Source organism: Carex rostrata, chromosome 22 (assembly GCF_964058835.1).
Source record: "Carex rostrata chromosome 22, lpCarRost1.2, whole genome shotgun sequence".
In the NCBI taxonomy this organism is placed as follows: Eukaryota; Viridiplantae; Streptophyta; class Magnoliopsida; order Poales; family Cyperaceae; genus Carex; species Carex rostrata.
In genome coordinates, this window is record NC_135939.1 from 8,304,510 (window position 1) to 8,323,021 (window position 18,512).

The 18,512-nt window shown below is 33.9% G+C and overlaps 1 protein-coding gene across 1 annotated transcript; it reads right to left on the minus strand.

Annotated features, from left to right (window-relative positions):
• Positions 1-14,453: 14,453 nt before the first annotated feature.
• LOC144574007 (uncharacterized) lies at positions 14,454-18,355 on the minus strand. The gene is made up of 2 exons (XM_078323816.1): positions 15,693-18,355; positions 14,454-15,173 (listed from the first exon to the last, which is right to left on the minus strand). The coding sequence occupies exons 1-2, from the start codon at positions 18,211-18,213 to the stop codon at positions 14,734-14,736; spliced, it is 2,961 nt and encodes a 986-aa protein (XP_078179942.1). The 5' UTR covers positions 18,214-18,355; the 3' UTR covers positions 14,454-14,733.
• Positions 18,356-18,512: the final 157 nt, after the last annotated feature.

Consider the following 18,512-nt stretch of genomic DNA (forward strand, 5'->3'; position numbering starts at 1 on the left):
CAATTTATTTTAATATCATTTATAAGTATTGTTGAATAATTATTTTTTTTCATATTTTTTTTATGAAAATATGTTATTTTATATGAAATTTTACTTTTTCTCCATAACATGTTTCTTTATAATTTCACCTTTTTAATTATGACAAGTAAAATCAATGATCACATTTAACGAAGAATATTCTTGAATATAATCGATAGAGGAGCATAGAAGACAAACCTGGCCGATTCATATCGGAATCGGCCGAGTCAGACTATAATCAACTTTACCGATCCGATTCAGACCGAATAATTCACGAATACGGTTTCAAATATGAATACAAAATGAATAATTATCGGATAATCAAATTAGATGAATTTAAATATATGAATCCTAATTAATAAAATTTAAGTATGAAAATTGAATAAGTTAAGTTTTAAAGATTTTTGGTTTATATATTAAATTAGTAATTTGTTAAAAAAAGAAAAAACCCTTAGTTATATGCCATTTTTCATACTTAAAATGACTTTATTTGTGATAGTTTCGAAAGTTGTTTTGAATTGTCAAAATCTGATTTGAGAATGAAAACAAAAGGCCGGGAATTGAAAGAACAATTTTGTGGTTTTGAAGCATCGGATGGGTATCAAAGAGACGGTGGATATGACAAGGATACCGAATCGTCTGCCCTCCGGGGGGCAGGAAATTCCTGCCCCCAGAGTCTCTGCGGGTCTCACTCCAGTCCCACTCCGGTCCCACCGCGCAGAGACTCTGGGGCAAACGATTTGATTTCTATGAGAAGAGTTGTGCAAGTGCGGGTTGTGATCCGTGGGTACTTGGTTTTTGGATTCCTATTGGCTGTGGAATTTAGGTCGCCACGTGACATTTGGCTGTGAAATTTAGCAATGGAATCAAGCTATTATTCAGCTTTTTACTTGAATGATACCATCGATTTAATTTTTAAATTTGTAATGTTATGAATAAAGATCAGAAAAATCCTCCTATATATTTTATGAAAATTTGACACACAGAATACTTACATATTAATAGATCAAACTTTATTTGAAAAAAAAAAAGTAAAATTGTTTGGTCAACACTTAACACCATAAGGTCCCTGAAATTTAATAAGATTATTCAAAGATATTCCAAAGTACATATAGATTCAAATTGCAAACTTAGTATGTTAACAATACCGACGGAGTAGTACTGGTAAATATTACAAGAGACGGTTATTAACTTTTGGGAGGTTTTGAAGCAAGTTGGTTTTAGAATTTTCTTTGAGTGAGTCTATGGTACTATGCATATTACGATTTGTTACCGTGCTACGGTTTTATATTCGAGTTTTCAAATCCTAACGGGAGATCCAAACCGTTCATCTTGTTCTCCATATTAATATGTGTTTGGAGACCAAATTTTACATTTTTTGAAAAAAATTTACTATTTTTTTTAGATTTATTGAAAATCACTGTTTTTGGATGGTCCAGAATTTTCAGATCAAGTGATTTTCTAAATATCACAAAAAATGTAAAATTTGGTCTCCAAACACATATTAATATGGAGAACAAGATGAACGGTTCGGATCGACCGTTAGGATTTGAAAACTCGAATATAGAGCCGTAGTACAGTAACAATCCGTGATATGCATAGTACCATAGACTCACTCATTTTCTTTTTCATTTTTTTTTTAATTTTCTGGAAGCAAACTAGTTTGGCGCGAATTGGAGATAGGATTTAGCACCCTGGGCCGGGAAAAAATAAATTGAAACGTAATAGTCGCCGAAAAAATAATGTTATTATCAAAATTAAATTGGAACAAAATTATTTTTTAATCATGAATAAGTATTGTTAGACATTATTTTCTATGCGTATTGCTGGTGTTTCTGCGAGCGCCGGCTAAGGTCAGCGTCGAGAAATATCATATTTCTTATAGTGGACATTAAAACCAAGAGTCAATGACTTTAATTGTTTTTTTTTTTATCGTAATTGATATTAGTTTAGAAAGTTTAAATTGTATTGACAAGTGTAAACACTTGAATTTTCTTTTCTTTTGGAGAGAGAGAGAGAGAGATAGTGTACGTCAACGGTTTGGCTCAAAGTATCAACCATATGTTAACAGAGGAGGGTTCAAATGCCTCCATGTTTTTGTGCCTCCATCTCTCTCCATCATTTTTAAAGTTCAAACAGTCGATCTGAACCACTCAACCTAACCTCCATACTAAAATATGTTTGGAGACCAAATTTTATATTTTTAGGAATTTTTTTTACTATTTTTTTAGATAGGTACAAAAATATTGTTTTTAGATGATTCAGATTTACAAAAATAGCTTCAAGTACACTATGTATGTTTATATAATTATATGTGTATGTTTACAGGATAATATATGTATGTTTACAGGATATTAGCCATAATTTCAACTGCTATAATTTCAAGTACACTATGTATGTTTACAGAATTATATGTGTATATTTATAGGATAATATGTGTATGTTTACAGGATATTATGTGTATGTTCACAGAAGGTGGTCCCCAACAGCTGTCACGCGTTTTCAACAGCTGTCACGCGTTTTCAACAACTTTCACGCGTTTTTAACAGCTTTCACGCATTTTTAACAGCTTTCACGCGTTTTTATGTTTACAGGATTTGTTGAATTAGTTTACAGGATTTAGTATTGATGTTTACATGATTTAATATTGATGTTTACAGAATTAGTTAAAAATCTCCGAGGATTTTTGGGGGACTATTAGCTGCTTCCAAAAAAATATTCATCCAACATATATAATGTGAATTATCTGAAAATAATAATTGCAGCCAAAATTCTATACATATATATGTTGAAGACAGTAAATCAAGGAGGTATTTGCATAATATCACTAGTGAGTCTAAAACAAGTCAAGTTGCATGAAATACTTAGCAAACCTTTTGATTTTAATAGTAAGATGGAAGATTGGGAGAGTTTAATTTAATTTGAAATAGAAAATTCAAAACAAATTAACCGTCCCAACTAAGACTAAGAGTGTTCAACAATTCTAATTCATTAATTTATGATAAAATTTACGAAATTTTCAAGGATATTTTAATTTTTAGTTTGAAACAGTCATCATGTTAATTTTTTCCCCTCGAAATAAAGAACATTTAGGAAAATATCCTCAAAATTAAAGCTATTTATGAATTATTAGTACGGCACAATGGCAGTGCCATTTTAGAATTCCCATCTTCTGAGATATCTCAACTGTTGCGTGTTTTTTCGGAAAATCGTAACCGTTCAAATACGCTCTGCACGAATCACAAAGCACAATAATATTGGGGGACCCCGAATAGGGTGCACGTTGGTCACGCAAAAAGTTGAGATATCTCAGAGAATTCGCACGCACTCGCCATTTTATATTTTTATGGGCTTATCAGCCCAAAAAAAGCTGATATCATTGCAGCTGCCAAGTCCAGAGAGGGGCAGTCATTTTTGGTTGTCCACTCTCTCTCTGCCTCTGCCTCCGCCTCTTTTCCGAAATTTTTATTAATATCCAAAAAAATTATAAAATTACAAAATCTATCCAACTTTTCGTGATAATTCAAAATCTACCCCTTTCGGTGACTAAATAACCGGATCAAGCCTCTCTTTCCGGTTATTTAGTCACCGTATCCAGAAATTGGTCCGGTGACTAAATAACCGGTTTCAAGATATAGGTCCGTTGACTAAAAATAGAAGTGACTTTTGAACCGGTTATCTAGAAGTGACTTTTGAACCGGGATCAATAACTCAAAATCCAAACATTTTTATTTTTTTTTCAATAACACATAAAGAAATATATTAATTTTTTTTACAGCCGCGAAAAATCCGGCCTAAAAAATGTTGATCCGGGTTATTTGTAGCAGTCTTTCTAATAAATCAAATTATATTGTATTCCATCTATTTTCAAATAAATATATTCAACATTTCTAATATTTCAAAACAAAAAATAAATAAATTTTAAAAATTTCTGTTTTGTAAAAAAAAAAAAGGAAAACACAAAACCGATTATTTAGTCACCGGACCAATTTCTAGATACGGTGACTAAATAACCGGAAAGATGGGCTTTGTTCGGTTATTTAGTCACTGAAAGAGGAAGATTTCAAATTCCTCCGAAAAATTGAAAAGATTTTGTAATTTTATAATTTTTTTGGGTATTAATAAAAATTTCGGGCTTAAAATACTTTTCTCGTTGTTTTTTGTTTTCTGTTTTGGATCTTTATGAAAGGCTCTATATTGCAGCGTGCATGCATGACTTTCTGCATCTTTTTATGATTTTGCATTTTTAAGTAGGGACATGAATACATGATGAGAGGAGCATGTTACCGTTTCTTTGGCCCTTTTAACTATTGCATTGCAACTATCATTTTTAATGTATCATTGATAGATAAATTACAAAAGATAAACAAGTATATAATTAAAGACCTTTTGACTTTTCTTGAAAATAAAATGAAAGGCATTTCAAATTGTAGGAGATATATATATACAGTAAGGCTACGGTGTTATGAGTTGCATAAAGAACTACGGTGCTACGGTTCAATATTCGAATTTTCAAAATCCTAACGGTAGATTCGAACCGTTCATCTTGTTCTCCATATTAATATGTGTTTGAAGACCAAATTTTATATTTTTTAGAAATTTTTTACTATTTTTTTAGATGGGTAAAAAATCAAATATCTGAATGGTGCAGAATTTTTTAGATCAAGTGATTTTCTACCTATCTAAAAAAATAGTAAAAAATTTCCAAAAAAATGTAAAATTTGGTCTCCAAACATATATTAATATGGAGAACAAGATGAAAGGTTCAGATTGACTGTTAGAATTTTGAAAACTCAAATATTAAGCCGTAGCACCGTAGCCCTCTATGCAACCCATAGCACCGTAGCCTTACTCATATATATATACTAGTATCATACCCGTGCGTTGCAACGGGAACATATTATAAGAAAAAAATATATCAGTAAAAATAATAATTATCCAAAAATTAAGACATATGTTAATAGAAAATTTATATAATTCTGTATTTTTAATTAACTTTAATCGTGATCTCTTAAAACAATTTGATGATGTGATGATTCTTTATTTTTAAGTACCAATGATATCAAATAATAGCTTAATTCGAATCTAATATAAAATATAGTACAACAATTCAATATCGACATATAATATGATATCAAAAAACATAAATAAAAAATGTTATCATGTGTATGTATAGGATATACACACACACATATTATAAGAGAACTATATATTCACACACACGTTCCAATTTATATTCTTCTTTGTTTCCAATTTATATATATTTTTTCTTTGTTTCCAATTTAGAATATATACACACACACATTGATATATTATATACTGGAAATATATTCTAAATTGCCCACAACAATATGTATAGAAACTAAGAAAGAGAAATAAGGAAATAAAAAAAAATGATTTCCATTGTGATCCGTATAGAAATGAAGAAGAAATAAGAAAATCGAAGGTGAAGTCTTCTCAATTGAAGAAGAGAAATATGAAAACAAAGAAATAAGTAAACAGAGAAATATATCGCTAAATTTCAGAGTCTGTTCAATTTTAATTGTAACGTGTCGTGTGGCTGCACATGTGGTGAGTATGTTTTTAACTAAATTTGGACTTTTATACATAAAACCGATGCATTTAATCAAAAAAAGACAAATTATGTAATTGAAGAGCTGAGATCAAATCCGAAGTTTCATCTTTCAATCGTAGCCGTTGACGGATCGGACACCCAACGTGCTTAATAATAGAATGGAGATATCTTCCTCTGTTGCATTATGTGTTTATTTGTAAAGACAACATAGCATTTGACAGTAGCACTAATAGTATGAGATTCTCAATCTTTATATTTGGAAGATATTTTCAAATTATTGTTAATTTCTTTGGAATGCAGATTTTAATAAATGTCGGCCAGCCAAACAAAGATAACTTCCTTATATCACTAAATTTAATTTTAATTGTAACGCATCATGTGACTGTACGTATAGCGGGTATGTTTTTAACTAAATTTAGACTTCTACATATTTTTCAGATGTATTTAATCAAAGAAGACAAATTATCTAATTGGAGGGCCGAGATAAAATTTAAAATTTCATCTTTCAATCGTAGCCGTTGGCGGATCGGACACCCAACGTGCTTAATAATAGAATGGAGATATATATATATAGAGAGAGAGAGATGGGCTATGGTACATTGCAATGCATAGGCATTTTTGTGCATTGGACCATAAATCACCGATTCAAAGTCCAAATGACTGATCCAAATCGTTCATCTTATTCTCCATATTAATATGTGCTTGGAGGGATTTGGCTAATATGCTATGGGTAGCTAAGAGGCCTCCCGTGCTACGGCTCAATATTCGACTTTTCAAAATCCTAACGGTCGATCCGAACCGTTCATCTTGTTCTATATATTAATATGTGTTTGGAGACCAAATTTTACATTTTTTGGAAATTTTTTATTATTTTTTTAGATTTATTGAATATCGCTGTTTTTTATGGTCCAGATTTGTCTGAAAAACAGCGATTTTCAATAAATCTAAAAAATTAGTAAACAATTTCCAAAAAATATAAAATTTGGTCTCCAAGCACATATTAATATGGAGAACAAGATGAACGGTTCGGATCGACTGTTAGGATTTTGAAAAGTCGAATATTGAGCCGTAGCACGGAAGGCCTCTTAGCTACCCATAGCACCGTAGCCAAGTCCGTGCTTGGAGACCAAATTTTACATTTTTTGGATTTTTTTTTACTATTTATTAAGCCACTTTGAAAATCGCTGATCCAACGGTAACAGTAAAATCAAAAGGCACCATTGGATCAGCGATTTTCAAAGTGGCTTAATAAATAGTAAAAAAATTTCAAAAAATGTAAAATTTGGTCTCCAAGCACATATTAATATGGAGAACAAGATGAACGGTTTGGATCGGTCATTTGGACTTTGAATCATGTGATTTATGGTCCAATGCATTGCAATGTACCGTAACCCATCTCTCTCTCTCTCTACACACACACACACACACACACACACACACACTAGTATCATATCCGTTCGTTGCAACGGAACATATTATAAGAAACAAATATATCAATAAAACTAATAACTATTTAAAAATTAAAACACAAATTAATAGAAAATTTATATGATTATGTATTTTTAATTACCTTTAATCGTGACCTCTGATAACAATTTGATGATGTGATGATTCTTTACTTTTAAGTACCAATGGTATCAAATAATAGCTCGATTCAAATCTAATATTAAATATCAGACAACAATTCAATATCAATATATAATGAAACAGATAAATATATCGCTAAATTTCAAAATTTGTTCAATTTAAATTGTAACATATCGTGTGGCGGCACATGTGGTGGGTATGTTTTTAACTAAATTTAGACTTCTATACATAAAATATATGCATTTAATCAAAAGAAGACAAATTATGTAATTGAAGGGCTGAGATTAAATCCGAAGTTTCACCTTTCAATCGTAGCTATTGGCGGATCGGACACCCAACGTACTTAATAATATAATGGAGATATAAATATATCATATATGTTTGTTTTGGTCTCCCTAACACATGGGAGAATGATACTGATAACCATATTTATTATTTAATAAAATAATAGTCTCGTAATAAGAAAGCAATATATAGGTAAAATTTTGAAGTAAATATGGAATAAATGATTAATATATAATTACAAAATCATGTCTCCAAGCATCGTAATAAATAAATAAAGTGCATCTAATTTGGAATTGGGGCAGTGGCAGTTAGTTCTCTCCATCCAACTGCAGTTGACCGTGGTACAATGCTCATAAATGGTACACTAGACTAGACTAAAGTGTAGGAAATGAACTGAAATACACAGACAGAAGCCATCGTCATTAAATTGTAGCCATGTGATGTCATTGACTCATATTTATTTATTTATTTATTGCCTTCCACATGGCGATGGGTTGAGCTATTCCATAACTTTCAGAATTACATCATTTTGTGACAACCTTAACTTGTTCACGAAAGAGGATATCAATCTATTCTCACCACTTCCTCTCAAATTTTAATGTTTTAAAATGATTAATCTAGCTCTACATGTATATTAAAATTTAAAACAAAATAAAAATGATGTACTTTTTTATATATAATTTATCTAATAAATTAGTTTATTATTTAAATATTTTAAAAAAATGAATTTAATTTCATTGACACTGATCTGACTTTGCTCAAAAAAAAAAAAAAAAAAAAGACACTGATCTGACACACCAAAATCACTAGCATTGGATTCTTTTATAAAATAATTACAGTGAATTAAGATAAAGGGTGTAATTCTCTTCTAGTTCAATATATTTAATATGATATTTTAAATGTGGGTCCACCAAATCCATTGAACACGTAGACAGATATAAGTTGGGTATTTAATTTAGAGTGGTACCAGAATTTGATCCTAACTGTTTCTTTGACTTGCTGCGACTATAATTATTAATTACAGGTATTTATTGCGCCATTCAAACAAGATCAACTTATTTATTGTCTATCAATGTCTCAACTTAATTATATGGTCAAAGAGTTAGCACTTGTACGTCCTCGATCTACTCTCTCTCTCTCTCTCTCCCTCCTTGCACAGTTGCACCCCACCACAATGCGTGCCATATATATATCAACAATTCATTAAATTTATTTACTATATTCATAATTTTAAAAATAAATTCTAAATTGAGAATCAAACTTTGATCTAGTGATAAATACAATATCATCCTTGTAGAATGTCACAGATTCAAAATCCTGATCACCCCTCCCCCGCCCTTCACAACACCTCTAAAGCTCTAATTTAGTCTTTAGAGAGACCTAGTTATTATTACTTGCATAATCATCATCATTAGTATACCTGCTACTCATTTACTCGACTAAAAATTAATGAAAATTCATAATCAAGAGAGTTTGGTGAGCACAATTTCAAAAATCTTTCGGATTGGTTTTAAGTGACTGTTGAAATCGATCTAATTCACGAGTAATAACTATCCATGTAAAATTTTGAATTCAATTAGTAAAAAAGCAAGCGGTCAAAAAATGATTTTTTTTATAAGTTATTTAAAAGTTCTTTTATGCATTTATTTTTCATAATTTTTTACCACCTGAATTTGTACTAAATGAATTCGAAAATTTTAAAATTTTGTATATACATGCGAGTAGAACTAGGGTGTTCTTAAGTTCACCAAGGCTCTATGTGAACTCAAATCTAAACCTATCAAATTGATTTCAAACGATGAATCCAAACCGTTGAAACCCATCTACCTTACGAGTGATGCGTTTGCATATGAAAATTTTAAATTTTGAATTAATTTTGTATAGAGTCAAACGGTCAAAATTAGAAGATTCAAAAATTAATTTAAATGCATACAAAAAATTAACGTTTTTTTTACCACTTCACTCTATACAAAATTAATTCGAAAATTTAAAATTTTCATATGTAGATGCATCACTCGTAAGGTTGATGGATTTCGACGGTTCAAATTTGTCATTTGAAGCCAATCCGATAGGTTTTAGAGTTGAGTTCACAAAAGAACTTGGTGAACTTAAGAACACCCTAGTTCTACTCTGTACATGCAGGGGCGGATCTACATGGAACCAGGAATGGGCAAGTGGCCTTCTCACAATATGTGTTTTGAGCTCTTGTCCTACCCTAAAAAAAGTTATTGTCCTACCCCGTTGAACCTTCGTTTCTTGTTCTCTTTGTACAAAGAATTAAGTTTTGGCAATCAATTTCTGGCTCCTATCCTCCTCCTCTGTGATTTTCTTTGGTAATTAATAGTGAATTTTGAATGATTTATAGAGAAAAAAGATCCCTTCGTCTACATAGACATGGAGCACATGAGCTAATAAGGAGCACATGGTGGTTTTCTATGAGCCACGTCCAAGATTAGAAGGAAAAATAAAGTACTGATTTTAAATTCTTTTCTTTTGTTGTTTCTTCTTCTCCATTTTCAAAGCTACGGATACTGATTGTTTTCATTTCCTTTGATCTACTAATTAAGTTTGCTAATTGTTTAAATAATTTGCCATTTTTTCATTTATTTATTACATTTTTTTTAAGAGTCACACGGTTATTAATATATAATTTCAAGAGCTTAATGACATATGTACAGAAACCAGTGTTCTAAATAGCGCACTATAGCGTTTTTGGATCCTAAACGCTAAACTATGGCATCAAAACGTGTTATTTGAGCTACGGACGCTATAGCGCACTATGCAACATGATTTTTTTTTTCCTTTTCAATTTATATGGGATTTAAATAAAGGCTCAATCTGGGCTTTAACCGTGACTTTTTTTGTAATATACGTACTAAGCTTTATATTAATCTATTAATTATTAAATGAGAGATCCATATCAATAAATTAAAATAGAAAAAAAAAGATAATCATGCCCTGGTGTCTAGATTATTTTGAAATTTAAATAGAAAAAATATAGATTATATCATGATGCTTAAAATATTCTGAATAGAAAAAGATCGATAGTTTATGATATTAATATTACTGTGGATATTTTGAGTCGCGATTGAAACTTCGTATTAGTTCAATATGAATATTATAATTTCTTAATCAATTTGGTGTTATTTATTGTTCTATGAAACTTAGATAATGTTGATATTTAGTACAAATACATAATATATTTTTTTATAAAAAAAAATGCTATATTGCATAGTTTTCGCTATAGCTACGCTATTCGTTATAGCTTTTTTTTGTAGCATTCCCGCTATGACACAATAAACACTATTTAGAATCTTGACAGAAACCAATATTGAGCTTCTTATCTTATGCTTAGATCCGAAGAACTTTTTTTATCATGTTAATTATTTTTTATTTAGTATCCGATTAGCTAATGAGTTTGAACCCGATTAGCTACTTAATCCGACTAATTATTTTCTTTTCATACCCTAATAGAAATTATGGATCCGCCCAGTATACATGTATTACTCGTGAGGTAGATCGGTTTCAACGTATTGGATTCATTGTTTGAGAATGTTAAAAAAACAAAAGACAAGAAAATGTTAGTTGAGCATGTTAAAAAACAAAAGACAAGAACGAGGAGTCTGAACAACTTGAGAGTGAAGGTATAGTACAGTTGAGTAGTTGGTATCGTCCTCCTCGTAGGCTCGTCGGCTATAATCATTGCTCAACGAAATTTCGTCCCAATTTAATTTGCAGCCTTGGGCGGATTTAAGTTTGATCGATGAGATCAATGTCCTCAAGTTTTTTTTTTTTTTTTTTTTTTTTTTTTTTTTTTTTTTTTTTTTTTTTTTTCTCTCTAATTGTATATATTTATATATTATATTAAGTATTTCTTTAAGGAATTTCTTATGTTTGCCCCCTCATAAATGTGAATGTGTAAATATTATTTCATTGTTACTCTCGTATTTATTACTATTTTATACTTTTAAAGTAAACCTTATATGATATCAAGAGTTTTTCGTATGATTTTCTATTCTTATTGAAAATAATTCTGCCTCCATAAATATTTTCAGCGGATTTGGGATTTTCATACTAAGTAGGTGTCTAATTTAGAGAAAATTAGGAAGGAATTCCTTCCTTTTTTTGGAAAAATCCTCTCGTGTCTGTAATAGAAAGAAAAAGTGGGGTGAGATCGAGATGTAATTGTGGGAGAATTTTTTATTTGTAGAAAATATTATAAAATAAAATAATAGAGAGAAAGAATATTTTGATTTTTCGATACATAAAATGATCGGTGAAAATCATTAGCAGTCCAAGTGGATGATGAAAACATGTAATTAATTAATTAATAGCTCCTCCTCAGAGGCTCAGAACACCCATCAATGTACTGAATCAGTGTCCCCAAATTTATAAATTTTAGAACTTTTAGACCAAGTTTCTTCAAATTTACTGAATTTGAAGATCAGAAAATGAAAATGACAGGAACTGTGCAAGTGCAGAGATGTTTGGGTAGATGGAAACATACATTTTAGCTTTTTGTCACAGTGACAGATCAAAAGCGCCCCCAATAAATAAAGACTATTCAAAGTGGCAAGTGACAATGCATCATGTTTCTCTTTTATTGCAATTTCATTTTGTTTTTATCATTTGAATTAAAAGCATTAATAATACTACAAATTATTTCAGTCAACTTAAATTGAATTTGATTTAATTCTCACCCAAAATCTGTTGTTGCATTAGCATTAGCATTAGCATTAGCATTAGTGAACTTATAAGTTTTTTTCTATCAAAATTTTATTTTAATCTTATATTCATTCTTTTTTATTTAATATTAATTTTAAATACGATTATCAATAATTGAATCTATGTCTCTCCGTCAAGATCGAGACGGCAAAGAGTTTATGCCAAGATCCGCATTTCAAATTCACAACTATCTCACATTTTCACATCTTTGAATTTTAACCAATTAATAGTTGCCAAAATAAGTCCAACCCATCAATAATCTGTGAATAAAATTTTATATTTCTAGCTTTTTCATGTTTCATCTCTTTCAAGTTCCAATCCTCAATAATATTGAAATCAATGTTATCAGAACCGAACCGGACGATGACCTGGCAAAGTTCCGAGTCAGCGGTTTACTGGTTGGACCGGTGGATCAACCGGTTCAACCGCTGATTTGTTAAATAGTATATATTAATAAGATATGAAGATTGTGTATACATAAATTTATAAATAATTAAACAGCATACATATTGAATAAAAAATTTAACAGTGTACATATTGAATGATGTATTACGTATGACTTGTATAAGTAAATTGAAATTTTAATAACTAACAAAGTTATAAAGCTACAATTTAGAAAACTCCGTACACCAGTTTTAAATTGCATAATAGTGAAAAGCTAATTCAATTCTCAAGCACGACGTAATCATCATATATATAAGGCAGAAGTAAAACTGAATTAATGCAAAATACAAAGCGAGACCTGATGCAGTTAGTACGCTATTTAAAAACATTAAACATGTTTGCCAAATAAAAAATAAAAAATTAAACATGGTTTGATCAGGGACTGCTCCGTCAAGCCTCTGCTCAAGCTCCTCTCCCTCTCTCTGTACTATAGAGTCGCCTTAGTGGGACTGGGAGAGGCGATTCCCGATGATATTCGAAGAAGAAAAAAACTGAATCGCACTTGTAAAAAAACCGGGTTTATATGTGTTGCACGGTCTGCGGTTTTCAAGAAAAATCGGTCAATTGAACCGGTTTTCACCGGTTCAGTAACATAAGCGGTCTATATATATTATATATTGAGCACATCTTAATATATAGAATGAAAATGAAAGTGCATGATAATGTTTGTTTTAAAATCTGGTTAGCTGCTCGACTTAAATGAAGAAAGTACTAGTGGAGTGTCTCTCAGTCTCTGTAAAGACCAGAGAAAGAGAAAGAGAAACTTCTCATTAGAGGAAACAAAATTAACTGTGCGTGAAAGATGTACAGTATTTGGTTTCTATTAAGAGAGAGAGAGAGAAGTATTTGTTTGAGACACTGCTGCACAGGTTTCAGAGAGACATAGAATAGATGAGATTGAGGCATTGAGCCCCCAGTCCCACCCCCTTCGTCTCTTTCTACACTAGCTGCTCTCCAATTCCTCTACAAACTTTTCTCTACTACTACCAACTGCCAAGGCGGAACACATAATAATCTCTTTTTATTTCGCTTCCATTCAAAGGACCCTTTTCTCTTAGCTGTTCTTTGGGGATCGATGAAATTAAGGAACCCATAAGCCCATAACTGTACTACTAGTATAACGTGTAATTATAAATAAATGTATGCAGCTAATTATGTAATAGTTATACAGTATAAACGGGAAGGGTATCAAATATTCAAATCCCAGTACTGCTACTTTTTTCTGACTCGTTAACAGAAAAGGAAAGAGAGGCGTACCTGGCAAGGAAGGAACCATGAAGAAAATCACTTATCCAACAAGTGCCCAAACCAGCAAAAAAGTGACAAGGTGACAACCGGTCTGGTACTGCTAGTCTGCTACTGGCTACTGGTAGTAGTTGCGATTTCTACTTACCACCAAACCACAAGTGATAGCCGTGATGCTAACATGCAGTAGGGGCATTTCTTTATTTCCTATTCAAACATCCATTCATAATCAACAAATAGAAACGCTAATTAATGAAGAGATCATCTAATAATATTATAAGAAAAACCGTGTGTTGTAGTTTAGTTTTAATTATAAATTTATAATCAATAAATGAAGAGCATGCTTATAATTTTGAAAGGAGATTTTAGGTACAAGTGTAGTGTGTACCGTACCGTCTAATCTATATAGTTAATTTCCATTTGAAGTACCGTATTTAATTAATATAACTTTTACAAAAGCCACTAATTGATGAAATTCCTCACAACGGTTGCTACACTTGCAATTCACAAGAAAAACAAAAGCAAAAATGGCAAATAGTACCAAAAGCCCCCCAGCCATTAGACAACTATATTGTTGCTCTTAAACATTCATTCATTAATGAGCTCTCATAAACAGCAATTTAATTACGAGACAGAAAAAGCATATCCCAAAAGTCAAAGCTAGTGCAATCCATCCCTCATATTACCCATCCTAAGAAAAATAACAAACCAACTTAAAATAACAAGGCCGAAAAAAAAGTAGACTAAAAAGCCAACAACTTGCCCCACTGATTTTTATGTACAGAAAACCCTACTAAAACCCATAAGAAAAGGGTACTGGTAAATGAACTCTGTTAAACATAGTTTCTCCCCTTTCAAATGCTGAGTAGATCTGGTGCAGGAGGTGTCTGTGGACCCGCTTGGGGCGGCTCCTCAGATCCTTTCTCCCCTTCATCTCCCATGTCAGATCCAGACCGGTTATCCTTCAGACCTGCATCTTCTTTCCTCGGCAACTCAGTCAGAATTTGCACCACCTCTCTCATAGTAGGCCGTTGCACACTCTGTTCCTCCACACACAGCATGGCCACATAAAACACATGCATCACCTCATTCATCGGTACAGCTTCAAGCCTAGGGTCTAAAATCTTAGTCACATTTTCTTTGCTTGAATTGGTATTCATGCGTACCCATTGCACTATGTCTACACCATCCCCAAATTCACCGACTGGCTTACGGCCAGTAATCAGCTCCAATAAAACAACCCCAAAGCTGTACACATCACTTTTTTCATCCACCTTTAGGGTATAAGCATATTCTGTTTAAGAAGCTATATTAGGTTTCTTTTTTACAAAAATAAAATAGGAAAGTGTCAAAATTGATTGAAAGCTACTTTGGTTAAAAGGGGTCATCATGCATTATTGACATTGACCACAGTGGGGTGTAGTTTCCATGATTGTACTAGAAGAATATGTTAAACAAAGCAACTTAAACTTTTTTCCATTTTTTTAGGTGAGGGAGGGGGTGGTAGCTATTATTAATCTACCAAGCTAGTTAGCAGTCTCACTATGATATTGAATCATAGACAGACAGGCAGATGTCAAACACCTTTCAATCATGGCACTTTTCATTTACCATTTTTTCAACAAGAGATACCACACAATCTTAAAGGAATCTAAAGTACATTTGTATATGCTAAGCACAAGCTAATTATAACCACCAACCATATTTAGTATTACATGGCAAGCATAACATGATAGCCCTATTTGGTATTATAAAAGCATAAATTATCTTAGCATTAATAATTGCACAGAAAAAATTAGTTGAACAATATTACCTGGAGCAATGTAGCCATAGGATCCGGCAATAGCAGACATACACTCTGATGCACCTGAGTCTTGCAAGAACTTTGCCAAGCCGAAATCAGCTACATGTGCCTCAAAATCTGTGTCAAGCAAGATATTATTTGACTTCACATCTCTATGAAGTATCAGAGGGGAGCAATCATGGTGCAAATAGCATAGCCCCTTAGCAGCCTCGACTGCTATCTTGTATCGTGTGTCCCAGAGCAAATGCCCACCTTTTTTGCCATGAAGTACTTCCCCTAAACTGCCATTCGGCATGTACTCGTAGACTAGAAGGTTGGTTTCATGGTTGGAACAGAACCCTAGTAGCCGCACAATGTGGCGGTGTCTAATTCTGCCAAGAGTCTGGATCTCAGCATTGAAACCATGGTCATGGGACGAGCCGCGGCTCATGCCTGGAAGACGCTTTACTGCCACATGCTCCCCGTTAGGCATCACACCTTTGTATACTATCCCAGCACCACCTTTGCCAATTATATTCTCTTCCTTCAAACTGTCCAACACATCATCACAAGTGAAATCCAATCGTTGAAATGCGGTTAATTTCCATGCACGTGCCTCGCTGGCACGCTTCAATGAACGTGCTTTAAATATGGCAGCTATTGCAAATGTAATAGAAAAGAGTAACAAACCAATCACTACTAGGAGTTTAAAGCTGTTTGGTAGAGAACCACTTCGTTTGGTGTGCACCTCACTATCAGATACACCCGGCTTACATTCACCAATGTAAGGTCCACACAAGTTGGGATTACCGATAAATGAGGTAGCGTTGAAATAGCTGAACTGACCCGTGCCTGGTACCAGACCCGATAAATTGTTATATGAAAAATCAACAGCTGTGAGACTCTGCATTGTAGAAATCATTGGTGGGATCTGTCCATCGAGATTGTTTCGAGAAAGGTTCAAGTAGTTCAGGATTCGCATACCCGTTATCTCCTCTGGAATCTGACCTGATAAGTTGTTTCGGCTCAGATCCAAGTACGTGAGTAATTTGCACTTGGATATTTCGGGTGTGATTTCACCAGAGAATGAGTTGCTGCTGAAGTCCATTTTCGACAGCTGTTGTAGCTTCCCAATTTCTGGTGGGATTTTGCCGGAAAATGAGTTATGATCGAGGAGCAGTTTCTGAACTCCTGAGAAATTACCAATAGAAGCAGGTAGGACACCCATCAGCTGGTTATTGGATAAACTAATCTCGCCTAGGTTACTAGAACCCACTGTGTTGGGAAATTCACCAGTAAGAAGATTGTCCTGCAACTCGACCTGTGTGAGTTCAGAAAGGCTGAACAATCCCGGTGGAATTGACCCATTAAGGTAGTTCTCCCCAAGCCGAATCCGGTTCAGTGACTCACATTGGCCAAGAGAATCAGGTATTGGCCCAAAGAGGAAATTACCGAGTGCAATTAGGGTTTGCAGCTTATTGCCATAGCACAGGTCTGCTGGCAATGACCCGGTCAGTTTGTTCGAAGAAAGGTCAAGATTTTGCAGCTGACCGTTTCGGCCAAGTGTGCGAGGGATGCTTCCAGTAAAATTATTCTCCCACAACTGGAGAACTTGAAGGGAAGGCAAGTCACCAACAAACTCTGGAATTTCACCATATAATTTGTTGCGAAATAGGTTTAGCAGGGTCAGGTTTTTCAAATTGGAAAATGAAGCTGGGATTTTACCGGTCAGTGCATTGTTGGAGAGATCAAGAGATTTGAGACTGGACAAAGACCCGAGCTCGACTGGTAGTGTTCCGGAGAATCCATTAACCTGTAGAAACAGGGTATCAAGGTTCTTTAACAGTCCAAGCTCAGGGGGTATCTCACCCGATAAACCGCAATTGGCAGCATCGAGCCGTACTAGGTTGGAGAGGTTCCCAAACTCAGCAGGGAGACCTCCTGCGTAGGAATTAAAGTAGCCAATGTATAATTCCTTGAGAGTCGACAGGTTACCCAGCTCAGGGGGAATGGGTCCCACGAGCTCATTTCCAGATAAGGCAAGGTACTCGACGTACTGCCAGGATCCGTACTGCACCGGAATTTGACCTGAGAAGAAGTTTCCGCCTAGGTGAACATGGCGTAGGTTTGGGATTTGTGCCAATTGGAGTGGTAGTGGACCAGTTAGGTTGTTGTTGTACAGATCTAATACTGTAAGAGATCTGAGAAGAGCAAGGGATGGAGGAAAGGTGCCATTGAGTGCATTGTTGGAAAGGTTAAGGTGACGGAGGGTACGGAGGAGGGAGAGTGAAGGGGGAACCGGACCGGAGAGGTTTAGTGCGGAGATATCAATGGATAGGATGAAGCGCTTGGAGGAATCGCAAGAGACACCAGTCCAGTTGGAGCAGCGGTCGGTGGAGGCATTCCAACTGGAGAGAGAACTGGAGGGGTCAGAGAGGAGGGATTTGGCAGTGAGTAAGGCTGTTTCATCGGAGCGGAGGGTGGCAGCGGTGACAGCGATGGAGAGAAGGGAGAGGAGGAAGGGGAGGAAGGGGAGGAAGAGAGTGCGCATTGCTTTCAAATAATTTTATTTTATTTTATTTTTCCTCTTGTTTCTCTCTGTCTCTCTGTGAAGAGGGAGAAGAGAGAAGAAGGATTGAGTTGAGTACTCGAGTGAGTGTGGCTCGTTGTTTGTGTGACCTCACCTCACAGAAGAGAAGAGAAGAGAAGAGAAGCAGGAGGTGTGGGTTGCGTGCCGTTTATACGGGACGAATTGCTAGGTGTACCCCAGTGGGAGTGGGACAGTGCCCACTGCCCACCCTTGTATTTGTTTTCTTGAGAATTAATTGTACACCATGCAAGAAAAAGAAA